Source organism: Hydra vulgaris, chromosome 09 (genome assembly GCF_038396675.1).
Source record: "Hydra vulgaris chromosome 09, alternate assembly HydraT2T_AEP".
NCBI classification, from domain to species: Eukaryota; Metazoa; Cnidaria; class Hydrozoa; order Anthoathecata; family Hydridae; genus Hydra; species Hydra vulgaris.
The window spans coordinates 7448299-7470333 of NC_088928.1; the positions used below are offsets into that span (position 1 = coordinate 7448299).

At 27.0% G+C, this 22035-nt stretch overlaps 1 protein-coding gene across 4 annotated transcripts in view; it reads right to left on the bottom strand.

Annotated features, from left to right (window-relative positions):
* Positions 1–20313, bottom strand: part of LOC105847408 (Fanconi anemia group M protein) — a 48204-nt gene extending 27891 nt beyond the window's left edge. For 3 of the 4 annotated variants that reach the window (XR_010640604.1, XM_065804626.1, XM_065804625.1), the window contains exons 1-8: positions 19082–20313; positions 18459–18923; positions 9211–9383; positions 8943–9020; positions 7911–8069; positions 3552–3683; positions 2862–3440; positions 400–606 (exon numbers count right to left, since the gene is read on the bottom strand). Coding sequence is in view for 3 of the 4 variants with exons in the window: in XM_065804626.1 (XP_065660698.1) it covers positions 400–606; positions 2862–3440; positions 3552–3683; positions 7911–8069; positions 8943–9020; positions 9211–9383; positions 18459–18923; positions 19082–19277 (1989 nt within the window). In the remaining variant the exon portion in view is untranslated. The remainder of the gene's footprint in view (positions 1–399; positions 607–2861; positions 3441–3551; positions 3684–7910; positions 8070–8942; positions 9021–9210; positions 9384–18458; positions 18924–19081) is intronic. The other variant, XM_065804627.1, reaches the window with a different exon arrangement.
* Positions 20314–22035: the final 1722 nt, after the last annotated feature.

A 22035-nucleotide genomic window follows, 5' to 3' on the forward strand; every position in this document is an offset into this window, starting at 1 on the left:
AATAACAAACAATAAATAAAAATAGTAAATAAAAATAGTAAATAAAATAGTAAAACAAATAGTAAATAAAAATAACAAACAGTAAATAAAAATAACAAATAGTAAATAAAAAAAACAAACAGTAAATAAAAATAACAAACAAATAATTTGTAAATTAAAAATAAAAACACATTAAAAGTTTTGGTTGTAATGGTTACATTTGTATTTTATTTTTATTTATTTAGTGTAAGTATTTATAAACATTCCAAAGTTAATTTTATAAATCCATTAAACATCTAAGTTAATATGAAATATACATGTAATGCTTGACATAAACTTTGATAACAGAAAATATACTTTTACAAAATATTTTTTTGTAACATAGAAAACATTTAAACATAAAAAATATCTATAACTCACAGCTTCTTCTTTACCTTCTCCAATTAAAATAACAATTCTCCCATCTCTAACTCTCCCTGTTCTTCCCATACGTTGTACAAGACGAATGGGCGAGTTTGAAGCATCAAAACAAACTATCAAATCAACATCACCTATATCAAGACCTTCTTCTCCAACAGATGTTGAAACAATTGTATTATAACCACCATTTCGAAATTTTTGAAGAACCTTTAAAAGAACACAAACTCTTTATTAACTTAAACAAATTACTTGAAAAACATTTGAAATAAATTAACATTATAAAATTGATAAAAGAAAGACTTTTAAAAAAACTTAGCATAGCGAAAAAGCTATTATAAAAAATATATCCAGAAAAAGTCATATTTCTTTATGTCATGCTCATATTATTTTATGTATAGTATTTTAATAACTTAGGTCAGTTGAAAAGTTCATAGAACTTCATCTTTAAAGATGCAATTAGACAGCAAATAATTAAATATCTATATATCATCTTCACCCCTTGTTCTATTTCACCCCTCTGAACTACTTCTTTATTCCTTTTTATATACTTTTTGGAGGTTGATAGATGTGTCTTTAAATAATAGTTTAAACAAGTTTGTCTAGCATTTATGTTAGGTGGTTTATGCTTCATTTAATCTCAACATTTCACTTGATTAGTTTAGTATTTATTGTTTTATGCCTGAATAGTTTGTTACCCTTGTAACACAAGCATATGCTAACATCTGTGCTCTCTATTTCAGCACAAACCATAACAATGAATTAGCATTGTTAGTCTATGGCAACCAAGTACAAAATATAGTATAGTTATGAGATGGGCTATTCTATTTAGTGCCATGTATACAACTGAGAATATCAAAGAAATAGAGATAATTGAAAAAAATACTTATGCAGCATACAATATATTTGAAGCACTGAGATTAATTTATCAATTAACAACCAATGAAATTAGCAAGTCTACCTGGGTAGCGGAAAGTGAAAGTCCTGTAGTAGAGTAGCAAGGTGGAAGTCCTGCAAAGGTGAAGTCCTGGGCTGCTGAAGATGAAAGTAATAAGTTATAAAAGGTTAAAATTTAAACTCTACATTTTATTCAAAACGTTTCGTTTCAAAACCACCTGTTCTACTTTCCTGACATAGCTCTAAAAAATTTTTGGCTTAATAAATTCTACAATACTGACATTGAAACTTAGAAACACATATAACCAAATTATTTTAAAACATACGCAAATAAAAGTATAAAAAACATTGACAAATGATTGAAAGAACATTTTATAGACACAGATAGTAAACATTTTTTTTTCTTTGCACTATTTTGATGAGAGTTTTTTTAACTAACCAAAGTATTTTATTTTCAGTGAAAAAATTTAGAAAAAAAATGGCATACGCATGTGTTTGTATGTCATTTATTCAATTGATTAGTTTTTTTTTCATTACATTGACACCTTAAGCTCAAAAGACCACAAACTGACCAACCTTTGTTTCCAATCTTTGCAGTTGATATACTTTTATATTTGCCTAATACCTAATGCCCATGGTTTTCCACTTGTGTTGTTTGAACTGGTTTTTATAACGCCATTTTCTCATTTAAATACAATATTATAAAATTGTAGGAGCAATTATTTATAAACTAATGCCCTTCTTGGTATTAACTAGCTGGCTGAGTAATTTTTATTGTGATACTACAACTAGGAAGAATTCAAGAAACCATTCAAGGTTGAAAAAGCTCCTTATACCCTTACTCAATTGAGGGTTTTTATTTCAGAGTTTTTATTCTTATAAGTAAGTTAGGACTTAATTTCTTTTTATATGCAAGTTTGACTTAGGAAATAGGATCAGTTTATCGTTATGACCAAGAAATAAGATAGTAACAAAAAATGGTTTCTATGTATGATTACCAATTTTAATAACTCCTTTGCGAAAAAAATATTTTCAATAAAAAAAAACTTTTAAAAAGTCATATTGGAAAACTGGAGGCAGGAGAGAAAAAAATTATTTAAAATTATATCTTTAATCTATAAATCGAATGAGTGAATTAAATGAATTTTAAGTATTTAAATTGCTGATATTGTTATTTAAACAAATTAAAAATTTAAAGTTTTTACTTAAACTTTATTTTTATTTTTTCATATTCATTAAATTTCTATAAAACTATTTTCTTTAAAACTCATGTCTAAAATCATCATTGCAATAAAAAAAACTTAATTCTGCTTAAAATAAATCTTTTTTTTTTACCTGGTGTCCCAAATTAACTACTGGATGTCACTAGTATTAAATAATTTACAACTAACTGCTTATTGCCCGACTTTTATAAAATAATTTAAAATTAACTGATGTATCAAAAAAGTTTCAAAAAAGTTTCAAATAGTATGTTTAAAAAGTTAAAATAAAATAAAAAAATTTTTAAACATAATTAAATGATAATAAAATTTAAAATTAATGCGTAACATAAAGTTAAATGTAAATACCTCGAATTGCTCTTTTTGTGATAACCCTTTCGTGTTTTTCCCTCCAGCTGTCTCTTTATTACCTTGCCCAATAAATGACATGACTTTAATTAAAGGCTCATGTTTGCTTAACAACGCAGTTATTTCTTGTACACTATCACGATATTGAGAAAATATCATAACACGAGTGTTTAGAGGTGTTTGTACACTTTTTGAACTGTTTGGACAAATACGCCTAAAATGTTCCAAAACTATTTCTTCTAATTTCAAAAGTTTTGGGTGACTGTTAAAGCTGCTTAATGGTTTTGGGATAGACTTTAAAAGTCTTTGCTTTGCTGAAATATTCTTCCCCAACATTATACTCTCATTTAAACTTTCCCCATCTTCAGGTTCAATTTCAGAATGTAACTCCTCCATCATATCCATAAAAGCAATATTCTGAGAAAGTTCTTTTCGACATAAAGGCGTACCTTTTACACCACTAAGGACACCTTTTAAAAAGTTATAAAAAGATAGCAGTCCGTGCTGCAGCAAAAGCTCATAAGCATAGTATAAGGAGATACATAATCCAAAATCCCCTTCAATTACACCAGCTATTTGCTATAAAATATTTTGAAATGCAAAACTTGTATTTAAATACTTTGTATAACATATGTAAAATATACAAATATATACTCAAAGTTTATATATGCATTTTTTATCAGTACTTACCCGATCAGATATTGCACTATTCTTTCGCCATTGTTCCCGAGCTTTTATTAATTGAAATCTCGATAACTTTTCTGGTTCTTCATGCCATATAACTTTTTTTGAGTGAAGTCTTTTAACAGCAACTTGTAAAACCTTAAAAACATTTTTAATAATCAAAATTCATTTAACTCTCATATAAACTGATAAATTGGTTGGTTTGTAAACTTAATCTTATAAAAATTTTCAATTACTGCAAAACCTGGAAAAGGGACAAAAAAGACACAACAAAGTTTTTTAACATTAAGTTTAAAGATTGGCTTTCTAAATTAAGTCTGCTCTTATCTTATCAGTTGCTACATTAAGTTTGCTCTTATCTTTTCAGTTGGCTCGGACACTTACACAACACATCACAAAAGAGGTGGGGTATACTTCAAAAATAAAATGTTTGTAACTTTTTTTGTTCAAAAATTTTTTTCTTTTTACTGAGGTCTTATAATATATTATAATAATATATAAATATATATACACACACACACACACACACACAGATATATATATATATATATATATATATATATATATATATATATATATATATATATATATATATATATATATATATATATATATATATATATATATATATATATATATATATATATATATATTAGCCAATCCCATTATTTTTTTTTTCACAACCAATTTTTATGTCGAGTGCCTAATAAGTGGCATAGAAGTCATATTTATATGACAAAATTGTTTATTTTTTACTATGTCTTGTTAGAGGTATTTGCGCCAATCGTTCGAAGTTACGCTTTTTGTGATTTTTGACTAAAATTAGACAAATTTCCAAGCATTGGCGCAAATAGAATCTGATTTCTTATAACTGATAACTTTTTCAACGATATTTTAACTATAAGTTCCTGTACAAAAAAAACACTGTGCTTTTCAATTTAAGAAATATATAGTACATATCTTTCACTGATTACAATAAACTAACACTTAGGTTATTATAAATTAATTTTTTGTTGATCTATGAGGTCATTTCCAGTCATGCGACAAACTTTATTATTTTCATCTCATTTTGGTATCAAACTATTATTATTATTTTTTTAAATTACTATTATTGAAGTCTTGAGTCAAACAAATCCTAATCCCAAATGATTACCTTAAAAGTGTGGGTAAAAGACTTTCGATCTTTTGTTGTAGCATGTTTGCAAGTGTTTTAAGTAGGTAAACTCTCTGAGATCAAAAGAATCTAACAAACTTAAAATTGCTGTGTATACGGCCTCAATGCCATTGTGTTTGAAAATCACATTTTTTTAATTTCATAACAAATTTGTTTTTAAAATCTTACTAGTTAACAAATATGATAATAAAAAAGTACACAATCAGTATAGAATAAAAACTTTCCATTCTTTTTAACAACGTAAGTAATTAGTTAATGATTTATAAATTTCTATTCGTGCACATTGTTTAAAAATGCAACTAAAAACTCAAAAAATGTAAAAAAGTTAAACTTTAAAAGAATGGCAAGAGCATAAAAAGTCATCCAAAATAAAAAAATAAAAAATTTTATTAGAAAACAATACCTTGGAAACATTTTATAACACTTGAGTGCCAAAATTAGATGTGCTAATATATATATATATATATATATATATATATATATATATATATATATATATATATATATAAATATCCGGAAAATTATTTCCTTATAATGTAAATTATAAAGTAAATTTTTGGCTTCTATATATATTTTATTACTTAAAAGTAAATTAATTTAAAATAAAAAAAGAATTATAACCAAAATAATTAAAGTGATTTCTAAGTGCTTTTTGATAAAAGTTTTTGTAGTTAATAAATGACGTCAAACAAAAAAGCTTATTCAAATAACTTAAACTCGAGTCATAAAAATTATGTTTGGGTTTTCCCTTTTACAACTAATTTTTATTTAGATCAATACCTTTATGTATAAACATTTATAAAACATATAATAACCGAATAAAAATAATAATCTCAATAGGTAAACGCTTTAAAAGTCTAACTTGTATTTGATTTATTTTAAAAACAAAGTTAATATTAGTGCTATAGATATAAGATATGTAAATTTAAAGATTATGATACAAGTTTTACTGATAAAATACTAAAACCAAAATACCGGTTTTTACATTTAATATGGTGGTTTTTTGCACAAATCTGGCGGTTTTTTGCATTTATTTTGGAGGTTTATCTTTATCATAACAATCATAACTTTTACCTAATGTAACATCCTTATATACACTTAATTTAACTTTAACATCCTTATATACACTTAATTTAACTTAATTTAATTTATATACAATTTAAACCCGTTTTCTCTTAAATATTTTAAAACTCTAAAATGAATAACACAGAATGACAATGCACAGAAATTAATGATGAAGTAAGAAATTTGATCAATAATCTTGTAGTTAAGGAAAGGAAAAGTGTAAAAGAAGTATCAGAACTCTTGCATTGAAGTAAGACTTTGCTACGACATCTGGTCCATCAATATTTATCAACAGGTAATATCAATTCTGGTATTAGAGGTGGTTTTCGACAGTCAAACTGTACTGAGGGTATAAGAGATAAACTGCATGAGTTAATTAGAGATAACAGAAACTATAATCTACAGGAGAATTAGGAACTCATGTCAATGTTTCTATATTATGGTGATGGATAAAAGAGATAAAAGAAAGAAAAACATATATTTTATGGTATTTAAACTTGACATTGCAACAACGTTACAGAAATATCATTTGTATTGATGAAAATCCATTCAATCTTCATATAATAAGAAACCACGGATACAGTCTCCGATTAACAACCCCAAATCAACCTGTCTTGCCATCAAGTGGCAGTAACATAACCATGATATTAATTTTAAGTTGTTTAAACATAGTCCACTGTGAAGCAATAATTGTTGTAGGAGTGACGGCAGATATCTTAAAAGATTCTTTACTACACTTAAAAGTAATTTAGGGGAGGAAGAAAATTTATCTTTGTGATGGACATCGTTAACTTTCATCATTCATAATCAGATTTTTATGACATTTATCCCTGTGATGTTCATTTTTTACTTACTTTTCTAAATTCTTGTGAAGAAGCATTCTCGAAAATTAGGACTACAACAAGAGGACAAATAGCTGCCATTGGAACGATTTATTAGAACAAATGAGGAATGGTTATGAGCATATTAATGAACGCGACCTTTCAAATTACGCGAGACATTGCAAATCTTTTTTTAGGCAATGACATTAATAGAGAATAAAAGTTGTAATCGTTAAAAATTTATCTTATATATATATATATATATATATATATATATATATATATATATATATATATATATATATATATATATATATATATATATATATATATATATATATATATATATTATATATATAACTTAATGCTAAAGGATTATACTATTTTTAAACATCTAATTTTAATTTTAAATAGAACATGAGATTTTTTATTACAAATAAGTTAAGCGATTCATAACATGCATTATAAAATTGATATAAATTTTAAAACACCAGATTAAATGCAAAAAAATGCCAGATTCAGGCTTGGACAGGAATGGCATGCGATAAAAAAGGTGTTACATTATGAATAACTTTTAACTGCTGATCTTTTCTAAAGTTGTTTTTTCACCTGAAGGCTTTAAAAAAAACCATAAAATTAATTATAATGATTGTTTACATAAATGCATGTGAAAATTAATAAAAAATGCTATATATAAATTTTTTTTATGTAGGCATGTATTTTTTATGATAAATTTAAACATTTTAAACTATTTTTCTGTGTCTTCCTAAAAATCTTTTAAACCATTATTTTTTGAAAGAATTTTTTTTAAGTTACTTTATTTTATGAATAAGTTCAAAACCTTTTGTGACTACTATCTTTTACACATTTTATGTGAATTATACAAGAGTATAAAATAACTTTATTTATTTATATAAGTATGTATTTTGTTGATTAATGCAAAAGTTTTAAAGCATTTTGTAATGTTCATACGATTAACTAGACTTACTAATCAGAGCATGAAGTTATTAAAAATTACTATTTTAAAAAGACTAAGTTATTTTTTTTAACAATTTTTTTTTTTTGCAATTTTTTTAAAAAAAGTAAATGTTGATACAATTTAAAAATATTATATACAACACTTTTTAATAAACTTGATAAAATTTGTTAGTTTATTAAACAATCATTAGAAGTAATTTGTTACTTAATTTAAAAGTGTTTTAAAAACTTGTATTTCCAGAAATCTATGAGGATATTCATAAAAAAGAAATATCCGGAATTCTGGAAATATCTGGAAAAAGATAATCCCTGTAAATACTTTTCTACCTGTAACAATAAGACTTTAGTTTTATTCAACTGCATAGACATAGGAACAACAATCTTTTCAATGTTACGGTGATGCACATATTTACATATATCTATGCTTTCTTCTGTACGAACCTCAACATGGGATATCAAAAGATTACTTATCACTTGTTGCACTGCCTAAATTTAAAATTATCAAAAATAATATCTTACTAAAACAAAAGTTAAATGTAAAAGACAAAAAAAAAAAACACAAAAAATGAAGGGCAGATCAAGGATTAGTTTGGAATTGTTCTAAAATTCTCCAAAAAATCAACTTAATAAAATCTTAAAACTCTTAGATTCAAGAAATTTCAACACTTTTTAACACTTTTTTTAATTCAAAAACACTTTTTAATACTTTTATTTTTAAAAGATTATCTAACAATAGTCATTCTATACATCTTTTTATAACATAAATCATGCATTTACTTATACTTAATAATTGATTAGCAGACAGGAATTGTTTCTCTGCACAGTGACCTTGTTTGTCAAAGCACATTTTTCAAAGTTAAATGGTTAATAGAAGTTTGTAACAACAATGTAAAAAATAAGCAGCACCCTTGAGTGTAGAGGGCTCCCTTAGCCCACTGCAGTCAATATCCATATTAGGGTGTGTCAATTTGACAACTAAAACCCAATATTTTCAACAACAAAAATTTTCTAGTGAAATAATGGTAGGATTTCATAAATAAAATGGAGTAATACTTTTAAAAATAAATTAAATTAAGCGGTTGCTACATTTTTGGGGGTTTTTATGTATTCAATTTGCTAATATTTTGAAAATTGTTAAAATAATGACGTAACTTGTTTTTCTGTTTAAAAATTAAACTTTAAGAGGAAGAAATTTATTTTGGACCTATTTTTCAAAACTTTTAAGTTTTGAAAAATACCTCCTAGGTTAATGTCCACATTAGGTTTTGACTTAAGAAAATTAAAGAATGGTACAAACTATTTAACAACTGCTAGTTAAATTGAAAAAAAAACAGCTAAAGTTCTTTATTAACAACTTACCTTCATATCTGAACCAGGTGTTGCACTTAAAGCGAGTACACGAAAATTTGATCTATACCTCATAACTTCTTTAACAACCTAAAACAAAATTACTGCATTTAATAACCTTAACATCATCATCATCATAATCATCATCATAATCATCATCATCATCATAATCATCATCATCATCATCTCCATTATCATAATCATAGTTACCATCATCATCTGAGTTTTCAGAAGAAAAAAAAGTTATAATATTAAAAATTATAATATATAATTACTTAACCTGACAGTAAGCATGATTTCCTAAAGCTCTGTGAGCTTCGTCAAATACCAAACAAACCACATCAGGTGCAAAACAACTCCCTCGTCCCAGATCATTTTGAAAAACTTGTGGAGTTAAAAAAAATACTCGTTTTGTTTTCCAGAGAAGTTCTCTTTTGACAGGTGCCATGATACCTAAAATACAATCTTTTATTAAATTTTCAAGCTTTTTTTTTCTGTCAACATCTTCACTTCCAACAAGGCTGCGAGTATTTAACATCTTTACTTCCAACAAGGCTGCGAGCAACCACTATTAGAGTTGAAAGATACTGAAGAGAAAAGATGAAGTTTATAGAGCAAGATAACGATTGACAGACAACTTAAAATATTACAAATTATATGAATTAGGAAAACAAGATAAAGGAAGCGAATTCCTAAGTGACGATTCCAAACTGATGGTCAAGGAAATTAAATAAACAAATAAGACTTTTTAGAACCTAAAATAAAACCGCACTTATAGTCAGCTAACTAAAAGATGTAAATAAGCTTTTTAACTAGCCAAGAAATAAATTTTTAAAAAATTTATGTAATTATTAAGACCTAAAAGCATTTCACTTTGGGTGAAATGCTTTTTGCTAAAGTTCACACCTATATTCAAAATGCGCTTTTATACTATACTCAAAAGTTAACAAATGTTGCTACAGTTAGATTTTTTAAACATGCTAAGCTTGTTTGGTTTTTGAGACCTTTTTTTGCTATTTTATGAGACCCATAAATTTGTGTTTACTACTCATACCAATTACAAATAAGTATGATTTGCAGAAAATCCATTAAATCCAAACGTATTAATCCATACGAAATCAATTAGTTTTTCAAAAGTACCCCATAGTACCACCTCAGATTTGCTTTAAATTGTGACCACCTACAGTTTTTATGAAAAAAACACAATTTTCAAAATTTTAACTTAATCGAACGATTTAAAAGTTACGATTGATTCAATATGCTATGTTATTTTACCTTAAAGTTGCGAAATAAGACAATGTTAGGAAAAATTTTGGAATCCTAACTGTGCTGCAGTTCAATACCTACATACAGGCAGTACAAAATTTTTTCAATTTAGTGTACTTATAGTAACCAATTGTAGTAAAAATCCTAATTATGATAAAAAGTTAGTTTAACACTTGCAGCAGCTAAAAAAATTTTTTTTTTATTATGATAAATTACATTCATTTTGCAGGCATAGAAAACAGTGGAAACAGTTAAAATAAATTATAAAACTTTTCACTGGGGAGGTTCTATACATAGACAATCACCAAAAAATATTTAAAGACCTAAACTTGATCTTATGACATAATTTTAGCATCTTGAGTGTGCCATCTAAACAACAACACAAGTTATATTATGTTGCAAAAAAATGAAAATACAAGTAAAACAATGCTGAAAGAAGAAGTTTATATACACATAAAACAGTTACACTAATTTCTTAATCTCTGAAATGCATAACTTGTAATACTGTCAGGATCATTATTAGCAAGATTGTAGTCACAAGCACTTCTACTCTAAATGGATGAAGCACTTATTTTACATAATACTTTGTTGAATAGAACCCAACACTGATTGTGCATCATTTGTTAATTTTAAATTTCTTTTGTTTCTAACCATGAACTTCACATTATCATCTTGGTTTTCATTACAAATCTCATAAACGAGACTTTTGTTCCATACATCATCTTAAAAGCACCATGATAGCTTCTTGTGTGAGGGACGTGACCATGATAGCTTCTTGTGTGAGGGACGTCTTTTCATATTGTTTCTGGAGGTTAAAATAAGTTTCTTTGTTATTAAAATCATCACTTGAAATGTACATTATGTTAACAGCTTTAATGTTTTTTTCAGCCTATGTAAACTGTAGTGTGAGAACCTGATTCAAAATTGCTACTCGTAGACTCACATTTGCTGCTTCTCTTTTTATAGTTCCTCTTATTCCATCGCATTGAATTTTGCTATGAGATGTAGCAAAGAAGAAATGCTCAATATTTATATTGTGACCTTAAAGATGTTACATTAATTTTAATAGACATTTGTAATTTTTGTACTGTGACAGCACCATCACTGAAGTGTTTAACTTTATTGATTGTGGGTAGTTTAATTTTGATCGTATGGAGTAACTTTGTGAAAAAACAATGAACTGCTGTTTGGTCATGGCAAAGATGGTCAGAAATTAAAAAATAACATCCGCATTTAAGTTAATCATTTTATCTTTGTAATAAACTTGAATGGTTGTAAGATCTTGCACAATAGAAATATAGTTCTCTGCAAAATCCATAAGAATAAGACGTGTGTTGATCTAATGTTCGTTTCTGATAAGTAGGAGGATTGCACCTATTTCATAAAGCGTTGTGGACAAAATTCATACAAAGTTTTTACTTAGAGTTTCAATAAACTTAATAATAAAGCCAAGTTCCAACTGAAGAGAACCTTTATCAACTGAAGAAAGTAGCTTTTTAGCATTTGACAAAAAACCACTTACAGGAGTAACTTTAAAAGAATCTTGAACAAACAACATCACATTGTTTAGAATACGGGTCATTCCAGCTCAATTTAATTTATGCTCGGCACCATGTCATCTCAGATTTTGATGATTTTCACAATACAAGCTCATATTAATGAAAGAAAACTTTACTCCAAATTTTATTGTCTGACTCCTTACAGTTTCAGAGATATCAATACTCAGTCCCAATCTCTTTTTTGATTTTTTTTTTTTTAGCGTCATTTACTTTTTATGCTAATTATATAACACAATTAGCTTGAACCTAACTATTTTTTAGAGAGAAGAACTCAAAAATGATACCTAAAACACTAAAAAATTAAAGCTTCTTTATGAAAATTCAATTTCAAAATGGTGTAACACTTTTTATAAGTTTTTTGATGCCCCATACAAAAAAAAGTATATCTTGAGATGCCTAAAAGATATGGTTCTGAAATTTTTCCTATGGTTTTATATATAACATAACTCCTTATTACAAAAAAACTGCAGAGGTTTTCTTTTTTGAATCTGATTTATTTGCATTAAAAGTTTTATTAAAAAAAATTGATATTTAATAATGAAAAAAAAATTATATACATTAATTTTTGCATAGTTTTAAAAAGATTTTAGAATCTCAGGTACAGTTCTAATATATAAACTTGTTTGCATTTCACATTTAAGATCTTCACTTTGCACAACCTTAATGTTTAATGAAGGATTTTCTATTTACGAATAAAAAAAAATATTTCCTACAGAACTAAAAAATAATATAAAAATATTAATGATAAAGAAAGATGTTCAATTGGATTAATAAATAAAGAAAATTGCATAATAAAGAAAAAATATGTCCAAAATGTATAATTAAATTGATGTCATTTAAGGATGATGGACCAGGAGAACCAACTAGCAGCCAGATTTATGAAGATGAAGTTAATGAACATCTTAAATCTTAATTCCTTTTTGACAGCTATGAACATAAGTTCTCTTAAAATGCATGCTGCTAATAGTCACTCAAGAGTTGCTCTGGGTAAAAAGTAATGTTACTTGTTCAAAAAACAGTAAAGTTAGGTATTGCAAGGACTTTAAATAAAGATCCTGATAAGTTAAGCCAAGAAGATTCCTTCAATAAGTTATATAAGGAAGTTAAATGAAAAGCAAATGATATGGATATACTTTTAGGAAAAATTAAAGAAAAAATATTAACTTACAAATGGAATCAGAAAATTTAATTACAATTGGTTTAAATACCTTGGTCTAACAATTGTATAGAAAAAGAATTTAGTGTTACTAATTATATAGTGCAGATATCACGCAAACTGCTGCTGAAAAATGGTGTTTTATCTTTTCCTGAAGAAAAAAAAAAGGAAAGGAAATATCTCATTTGTACTTATTTGCATTTACTGTATGCTAAGTTTAAAATCAGTTATCCTAATATAAAAACTTGTTTTTCTCACTGTTTCTCAAATTGTCCAAAATGGTGCATTACAGTGTGAGCATCTGGTAAATGATTAGTCCAGTTGAATTATCCAAGGTTTATCATGAACTTATTGATTTATTTCTAGTAGGGCTAACAAGAATTGCATGTTACATTGTTGCCCTTTTTGTGTCTAGAAGATTCTATATTAAGACATTATCTTGAAAATGAATTCTACTCTCAAGAAGATATTGATGAAGATCATGGTTATTGTATAGATTACAAACAATGGAAGACAACAAACCGATTTGTGCTAGTAAGTCTAACAGAAATCAAGTAACTTAATTAATACTTTAATAAATAAGTTACAAAAACTTACCGTTCATTCTTACATTGCAAAACATTCATTCATTGTTGATTTTTTATAACAATTAAAAAATAAGTTAAGTAGTATTGAGGTCATTGTCCTTTGTGGTTGTGAAAATTATGAGTTTGTTGTACAAGACGAAGTACAAATTTTTCACTGGAACAAAATTCGAGCAACATTGCATCCTACAGTAGTTTATTATAAAGTAAATAATGTCCTTAAATGTAATTCAATATGTTTTGTCTCAGATGATATGTTGCATGATGTAGATATGGTATATCATGAGATGAAGTTATCAATGGAACATATTAAAAGCAATATTTCTCATCAAATAGAAACTGTTCATTACTTTTCAGAAGGATGTGCTGGCCAGTACAAAATTGCGAACACTTAATAAATATATGCCACTATGGGCAAGATTTTGCTATGAAATGTACATGGTTTTTCTTGGCAACAAGTCATGGTAAACCACCCAATAATGGTTTTGGTGGGATTGTTAAAAGACTAACTTCAATTGCTAGCCTTCATTGAGCAACAACAAATCATATTTACAGCCTCTAGAATGTTTTTTTTTTAACCAAAATGAAATCATAGGAATTAGTTTCTGATACGTATCTAAGAAGTCAAACATAACTCAAATATAAACTTTTTTTAAAGGTTTTTAAAATCATTATCAAGCACCCGCAGCTATCACAATTTCATTCTAACAAGTAACACAAAAATTGGAACTAAAGTTGTTTCTGAACAAAAAGATTATTCATTCGTTTTTATTTTCAAACTGATGAGATTATTAAAGATTGCTTGCCTAATATAAGCATTGAAATGTTTGCATGTTTGATTTATAAAAACAACCCATAGATTGGACTAGTGGAGGATATTGATGTTGAAATTAAAGACTTTCAAGTTAGATTTATGCATCCATTTTACCCTTCAAGGTCATATTACCAGCCTTCTAGAGATGGTGTGTGCTGGGTTCCATCAACAAACTTATTCTTAATGATTAATATTCCAACAATTGTCACAGGAAGACAATACAAAATCAGTGAAATTGATCATCAAAGTATTAAAGAAAGCTGAGTAAACTTTATACCAGAGAATTAATTTTTTATGAAACTGTTAAAGATTGTTAACTCTTATCGCCTTATTTTAATTATTTTATTTTTACAATTTAATTATTTCCGTGATTAATTTTGGAATTTCAATATTTTTACAGGTTTAGAAATATAAAACTTTAAATGCAAATGAATCTGATTTAAAAAAAATTACCATTGCAGTTTTTTTTGTTTTATGGCTTTGTTATATATTTAGAACATTAGAAAAAAAATTTATAATCATGTCTTTCAGGCATCTCAAAATAAACATATTTTGTACGGGACATCAAAAAACTTTACATTATTTTGAAACTAAATTTTCAGATAAAAGCTTTAATTTTTTAGTGTTTAGCACTCATTTTTGAGTTCCTCTAAAAGTGCAAAACTCTTTTTAATTCTCTCTAATCTACTTAATCTCAACCAAATCTTGTTTTCTGCTTTCTGGAAAATAACATCTTTCTATTTTTTGAAAACTCTGGAGAATACTTCAACTCTTCTAACTCTTATCTATCAGTCTTCTCTTTATTATTAGCAAAGTCTTTTGAGTTTTTGAGTTTTTAATTAACAAACCTCCGATTATCTTTCTACAACTGTTAGTTATTTTGTTAATTTTTTCCTATTATTATCTCCTAAAATAATGAAATAGAAAATAGAAAATCCTTCATCAAGCATAAAGTATTAATCATTAAGCATTGTGTATAAATATCTTTAATGTGAAATGCAAACAAGTTTATACTGTACCTGAGATTCTAAAATCTTTTTAAAACAATGCAAAAATGAATGTATATAATTTTTTTTTCATTATTAAAAAACTATTTTTTTAAATTTTTTTATAAAACTTTCAATGCAAATAAATCAGATTTAAAAAAGAAAACCTCTGCAGTTTTTTGTAATAATGAGTTTGTTATATATAGAACCATAGGAAAAAATTTCAGAATCATATCTTTTAGGCATCTCAAGATATACTCTTTTTTGTATGGGGCATCAAAAAACTTATAAAAAGTGTTACACCATTTTGAAATTGAATTTTCATAAAGAAGCTTAAGTTTTTTAGTGTTTTAGGTATCATTTTTTAGCTCTTCTCTCTAAAAAATAGTTAGGTACAAATTTTTAACACTATTGAGCAAGTACTTCATAAGTTAAAGCTAATTGTGTTATGTAATTAGCTTAAAAAGAAAACGACGCTGAAAAATATAATCAAAAAAGAGATTGGGACTGAGTAACGATATCTCTGAAATTGTAAGGAGTCAGACACTAAAATTTAGAGTGAAGTTTTCTTTCATTAATATGAGCTTGTATTCCAAAAATCATCAAAATCTGAAATGGCATGGTCCCGAAAGTTTTTTTTTGGGGTTGATTTAACATGGAATGACCCATACCGAAGAATTCAAACCAAGAAATTTGTATGAAGTTAATTCAAGAGCTCAATCATCACATTGTTGATAGCTGTTGAGGTTTTGAAGTAAAAAACTCCTTTGGATTTGGAATGTTAAGAAATTTAAGTTGATTGGAGATCTGTTTAAAACAAAGGCAAATAAACATGAAAAGCATCTTATTTCTCAACCAGATCAATTGTGCTACAGCAGACAATCGTGCTGTTACTAATAAACACATTTTATTCAAACCAAGCTACATTACTTGTAAAATGATTTTATCTTCTCAGAAATGACTTTTTTCTAGGTCTCTGGTGTCTAAAAGCTCTAAACATATTAGTTGACTTATGATCTGCTATAAGAAAAAAACTTATGAGATTTAATGCTTCGGTACTTATTGATATTTTTTTTACTTATTGTTATTTTTATTGTTATTGTTATTAATTTTTTTTACCATTGGTAGTTTATAAGCTTTTTTTATATTTTTAGAGCTCTTGGATACCAAAAACTAGGAAGAAATAATATTTTTGTGACTTTTAAATCTGGAGTCCTTTTTAGGACTATGCATCCCTGCTGTACTGTCTGTGGACTCATTATAAATTTAACTGTTTATTTTTTAAAAAACTTAATTGTTATATAATTTCATATATTTAAATCATTCAACAATGCAAATAATATTAAAAAACATTTAAATATGAAGATATTAAAAATGTCAATTTTCGCATATAATGCTTTTAAAGGTGGTTTTTTTTTGCATAATCCTACAAATCTAAAAATTAAATTCACAACCAATTCTTCATCCTAATTCTCTCAAATTTCGAGGGTAATCATATTTCAGCTGTCTCTAACTGAAATATTACACAATATGCAGAATTACAATCAGGGACTATTCTAGGAAAAACATTTGGGTAGCAGTAACCTCCCTCCCTCTGTCTTGAAGAATTTTAGCAGAAATATTGCCCAACATTGGTATTTTTTAGCAAAAAAACAATATTTGCCACAAAAAAAAAATGGTGAGGGGCAGGGAGAAGGGGTTTAAGGTGGCACCAATCGAGGGGGAAGGGCGGCAACCAACTTACAAAGATACAAGAATTCATTTTCTAGCATGAAACATACGTAATTCATTTTCTAATGAATATACAGTTAAGGCCATTAGATCTTTATGGCATTTTTTCATGCTTTTACCATAAGATTCAAACTTTGATAGTGACTATCAAAAAAGTGTGCTAGATTTTCCAGCAAATATACAATGTAATGGTCTTAAAAGGGAATTAACAAAAGTTAATTTTATTACTGAAAGTTGGTTGCACCCCTTCCCCCTTTGATTGGTGCCACCCCAAACCCCCTCCCCCTCTCCTTAGTGAGTGAGGGAGGGGGGGTCCAGACCAAATACAGACCACTGATTACCTATAATGAAACAGAATTTGAAGAAAAAATGGTTTCATTTTGAAATTTATTTAGATATTAAGTATCTAAATATCTAAATTAATTTAGAGACCTTTATTTGAACCGTAATGAAGGTCTCTAAAAAGTTACTGCCCCCTTTATTTGTGCCCCTATCTACTATAAAAACCAGATCAAGGAGAGGACAATCAACTATATCTTTTATTTTATTAAGAAATGACTTATAATTAGTTGCACCCTTCACATAGACCAGTTGGCAGATTAGAGGGGCACTGGTTTCTAGTAACACATTCAACCGTTGATGATTGAAAAATAGGGTTATTTAAAAATGCTGGCATTTTGGTGTGGATTAGACAAGTTTACGATGATTGCATTTTCAGATTGTTGGGTCTAATGGTCTTATATGCTGTTAATCTTAGATCAAAACAATGCGTTAGAAAAATTTACAAGCATCTCAAAATGCCTAAAAATTGGACTTTTTAGGCGAGTGGACATTTTGCTTTTAGATATATTTAAGTTCTAAACTGCAACAAGCTGCCTATATTTTGCCCATTTATTGCAGACAGTAGTAGCTAATCAGAAAACTTATCTGTAAAGTCTTGTGGATGAATAGAGTAATGCTGCAGTTAGTTTCATTTTGGCATATTTTAGCAATTTTAGGATTTTTTCCAAAGTTGAGGAGGTCATAATTTTTTTCTAATTTAGCACAAGTTAATAAAAACCACTTTTTTAAAGAGAGAACTATCCAGAAAATAGTTCTAGAAAAAATGAGACACTTGTTGAAAGTGAGAAAAAAGTTATACAGCTCTAAAGTAGTCTGTTTTGACCATTTGTAAATCAAATGGGGGGGGGGGGGCACTGTGTCATGTTTCTTAGGCTATAATTTCTGAACCGTTGTACTTGGAAGTCTGAAATTTCAAACTTAACCTATCTACATAATGCACATAACATTATGTAAAAATCAGGAAAACTGTGCTCGAGTAAATATGGTTGTAAGTAAACTTGAGTAAGCTGTAAGTAAGCTTGAGTAAGTAAGACTGAAAATATTGTAATTTTATTTATATTATATAAGTTTAAAGTTTTATTTTAAATACCTGTCATTTCTACTGTATCAACTTGAGGAATTCCTGTGATTTTGTAGCATGCTTCAATTTGCTGGGCAACTAAAGGTTTTGTAGGAGCCATAAATATCAACTTTCCTTTAGGATACCATCGATAAAAGTTGTACATTACTACAGATGCAAGGAAAGTTTTTCCTAAACCAGTTGGAAGAACAACAAGAGTATTTTCAAGTAACGCTTTTCTCACAATGTTGAATTGATAGTCTCTTATTGGGTAATTTATTGGATATATATAAGTTGATCCAATGTCTTCATCAAATCCAGGAATAACCTCACAACAACTACCCTGTTTAAATCTTGTATCTAAATACACTTCTTGTTCAACACTTTCTGTGTTTTCAACTGCTTTTACCAGATCATTATCATCAGTAAATAAATTAAAAATTTCCTCTCCATCAACACCCTCATTCTCATTTTCATGTGGAAAGAAATTAGAGCCTATAATAAATTGTGTAAATAAAAAAATCAGTTTTAATAATTAAATTTATCTGTTTACCCTATAATTAACTATAGCAGATTTTACAGATCATTTTTAGATGAACAAAATCAAAAACCATGATTAAACTTTTGTTTAATAGTTGTTAATAAGCATATACCTTGAGTAATTTTTTCACATTGTATTTGTGCTTGATGTGTTTCGATGTTATATTTTTTACAATCCTTTTTTTCATTAATCTCAGAGCTCTGTTTCTTAAAGTAGCCCCAAGTGTCAAGAATTGTGGCTTGATTAGTTGACTTGATTGATTGTGATTGGTTGACTTGATTGGTAGCAGGCAGCTTAAACTTTTTCATTTAAATTTGTTTGAAATAATGAAGTAAGCTTAATTAAAAATTCAATAACATCAAAATTTAGTTATAAATGGAATGAAAAAAGAAAAATTTTTATACAAAAAGCAGCACTTTTCACAGAAATTGCCTGAAGTTCTGCTTAAAAAAATCCAATCCTAATCTAAAAACCATTTGTTTGATCAACTTATAAAATCAACATCAAAACTAAAAATACATTTTCGACTCTGTAGAAGTGCATGATAGTGTAAAAGTACTTAAGGCATTAGGCCTAAAATTTCACTTACTTTTTTTAATTCAAAAATAAAAATAATATTTTAAGTGTTTAATCTTTTTTTAACAACAAAATACATTTTTAAATTAGGATTAAGTGGTTTGCTGTAAAAAAAAATACAGCTATTTGTTGATTTGTAAAGATTTACAACCTTTATATAAATTCAGTTATTCCAGCTAGAAGTTAACAGAACGTAAAGAAGAGAGTTAACGATAAAAAGAAGACAGAAGACTTAAAAAACCGTAAATTATATCAAGAAAACATAAAAATGCACCAATATTTAAGGAAAAAACCAAATTAAAAAAAATGTTTTACTCATGAAGTAACAGTTACAGTAGAAGAATGTAAATTAACTAAATAAGCATATAATTTTAAACAACAGACAACAAAGTGACGTGTTTTTTTGTTTTAAAAAAAAGGTGCTACAGTAACAAAAAATCCAAATCTTTGTACTAAAGATTGAGACATTAACTTTCTTTACTTAAAAGCAAAAAAACAACTGTATATCTTAATGATTACAAATTTTAAGCATTTTAATATAACAGTTATTTTTTAATGTATTTAAAATAAACAGATATTTTTTGCTTTTTAATGGCTTAGTGATCACCTAGAAAGAACAAAATGTGCTTAACTGAGATGTTTAAATTTTCTCAGGTTTGATAGCATCTAATTAGTCGATTATAGAAATTTAAGATTTAACTCCAACGTAAATGAAATATAAAGAATCAAATGTCGATATCTAAATTCAAAGCTTCACAGAAAAAAAAATCTTGGTAAAGCGATGACAATAATAGTTGTTGGAATGATATACTGGATATTTTAATTTGTTTTCTATAGAAATAACGTGTTTTTTTTTATATATATAAGTAACGTATTTTTATTTACAATGCCGCTTAAGCGCCTTTTTTAAAGTTTTCGTTTAATTTTTATTCCTTCACTATGCGTACTATTCCCTCACCTTACGTAATACGAAATTGGTCACCACCTGGCAAACCTTCAGTTATGTTTCTAATAATTTGAGGGACGAATTTTCGTTTATACTATTTGTTAACGAATATTCATTAAAACCTGAAGTCTTTGTTTAGTATTTGATTAGGTATTCTTCCGATAATTTCATTTACTAATATATTTTTAAAACGATTTCACGGTCTTTAAGCCCCTATTAGGAAATCCGAATACAATAATTGTGGTCGAATTTCTTAACTTATAGAAATAATGAGGGAACACAAGGACAAATATTGCTCTCGCTTTACTATTTTCATTTATTTTTATTTTCTTCCATAAAAGATTTTCTCTTTCAATTTGTATGTAGAATAACTCACTAATTGATATTCGAATATTCGGTAAAACTCGGGAACGAATATATTAGTTTAAGGAGGTCCATTAAAAAAAAAATATTTCTAATTTCAAAGGGTGATTGATTTTAGTTTTTTACAAAAAGTGTGCTATTATGAACCATTTACAAAAATCTACTCTTTTTTGGATAAAAAAGTCTTAATTACACAATTAAAAAAAAAAAATTAATGATAAACTTTTAGTTCATTGAACGCTCAATATGAGCAACCTCTCTATAATCAACATTCTTTATAAGCAACCTCTATACAAGCAACTTTTTTTAGCTCAACTGTTCTGAATAAGCAACTTATTTTTTTAAAGCTAAATATTTGAGTTAAGTTTAGGCTAATTCAGAAGTAAAATCAGCTGTTCACAACAATATCACCTCAAATTATAAAAAATTCTGTTATTTGTATATGTTTGTGTTTTTTGCTGCCAGTATTAATGTGAATTTCTGTTAAATAGAATAGTTATTTGAATTCTGTTAGTTTCTGTTAGATAATAAATTAATTAATATTTTTGTGCTTTAAATTCAACCATAAAACTTTAATCAGTAGAAAAAAAGACGTTCAATATTGTTAAAAGATAAACTATTTATTAAAAATGGTGAGAAAACAAAGGACATTTGTAACGAAAATAAAGTTGCTAAATCTACAATAATTACACGAAACAAAAATAAAAAAAGTAAACAAAAATAAATAAAATTTAGAAGAATATGCAACCGAAACGTATGTGAATCAGAGTAAGATTAAGCGAATGAAGACAATAAAATATAATGAAATTGACGATACAGTGTTTTCTTGGTTCTTGGAGCAACGACAGTCAAACAATTTAATTCCAAATGAAATGACAAAATTTAAAAGCACTCGAAGAGTAATTCCACGTCAAAACAACCAATTTTTTTTTTAAATGCAACCCTATGTCCTTGGATTTTTTTTATACTTTTACCATAGTTAGTACATTATAAAATAAGATAAATCCCAAAATTTCAAGGTCTAACTCCCAACGGTTCGTGAGTAATGGTTGTTTTAATTTTGGCTACTATTATTGTTTTGGTCATTTTCCGCCATTTTTAAATTTACATTTCTCCTTATAAAACCAAGTCTATAAACATTTGAGTTCTAAAAATAAGTTACTTAGTTAATTTCTAGGTGA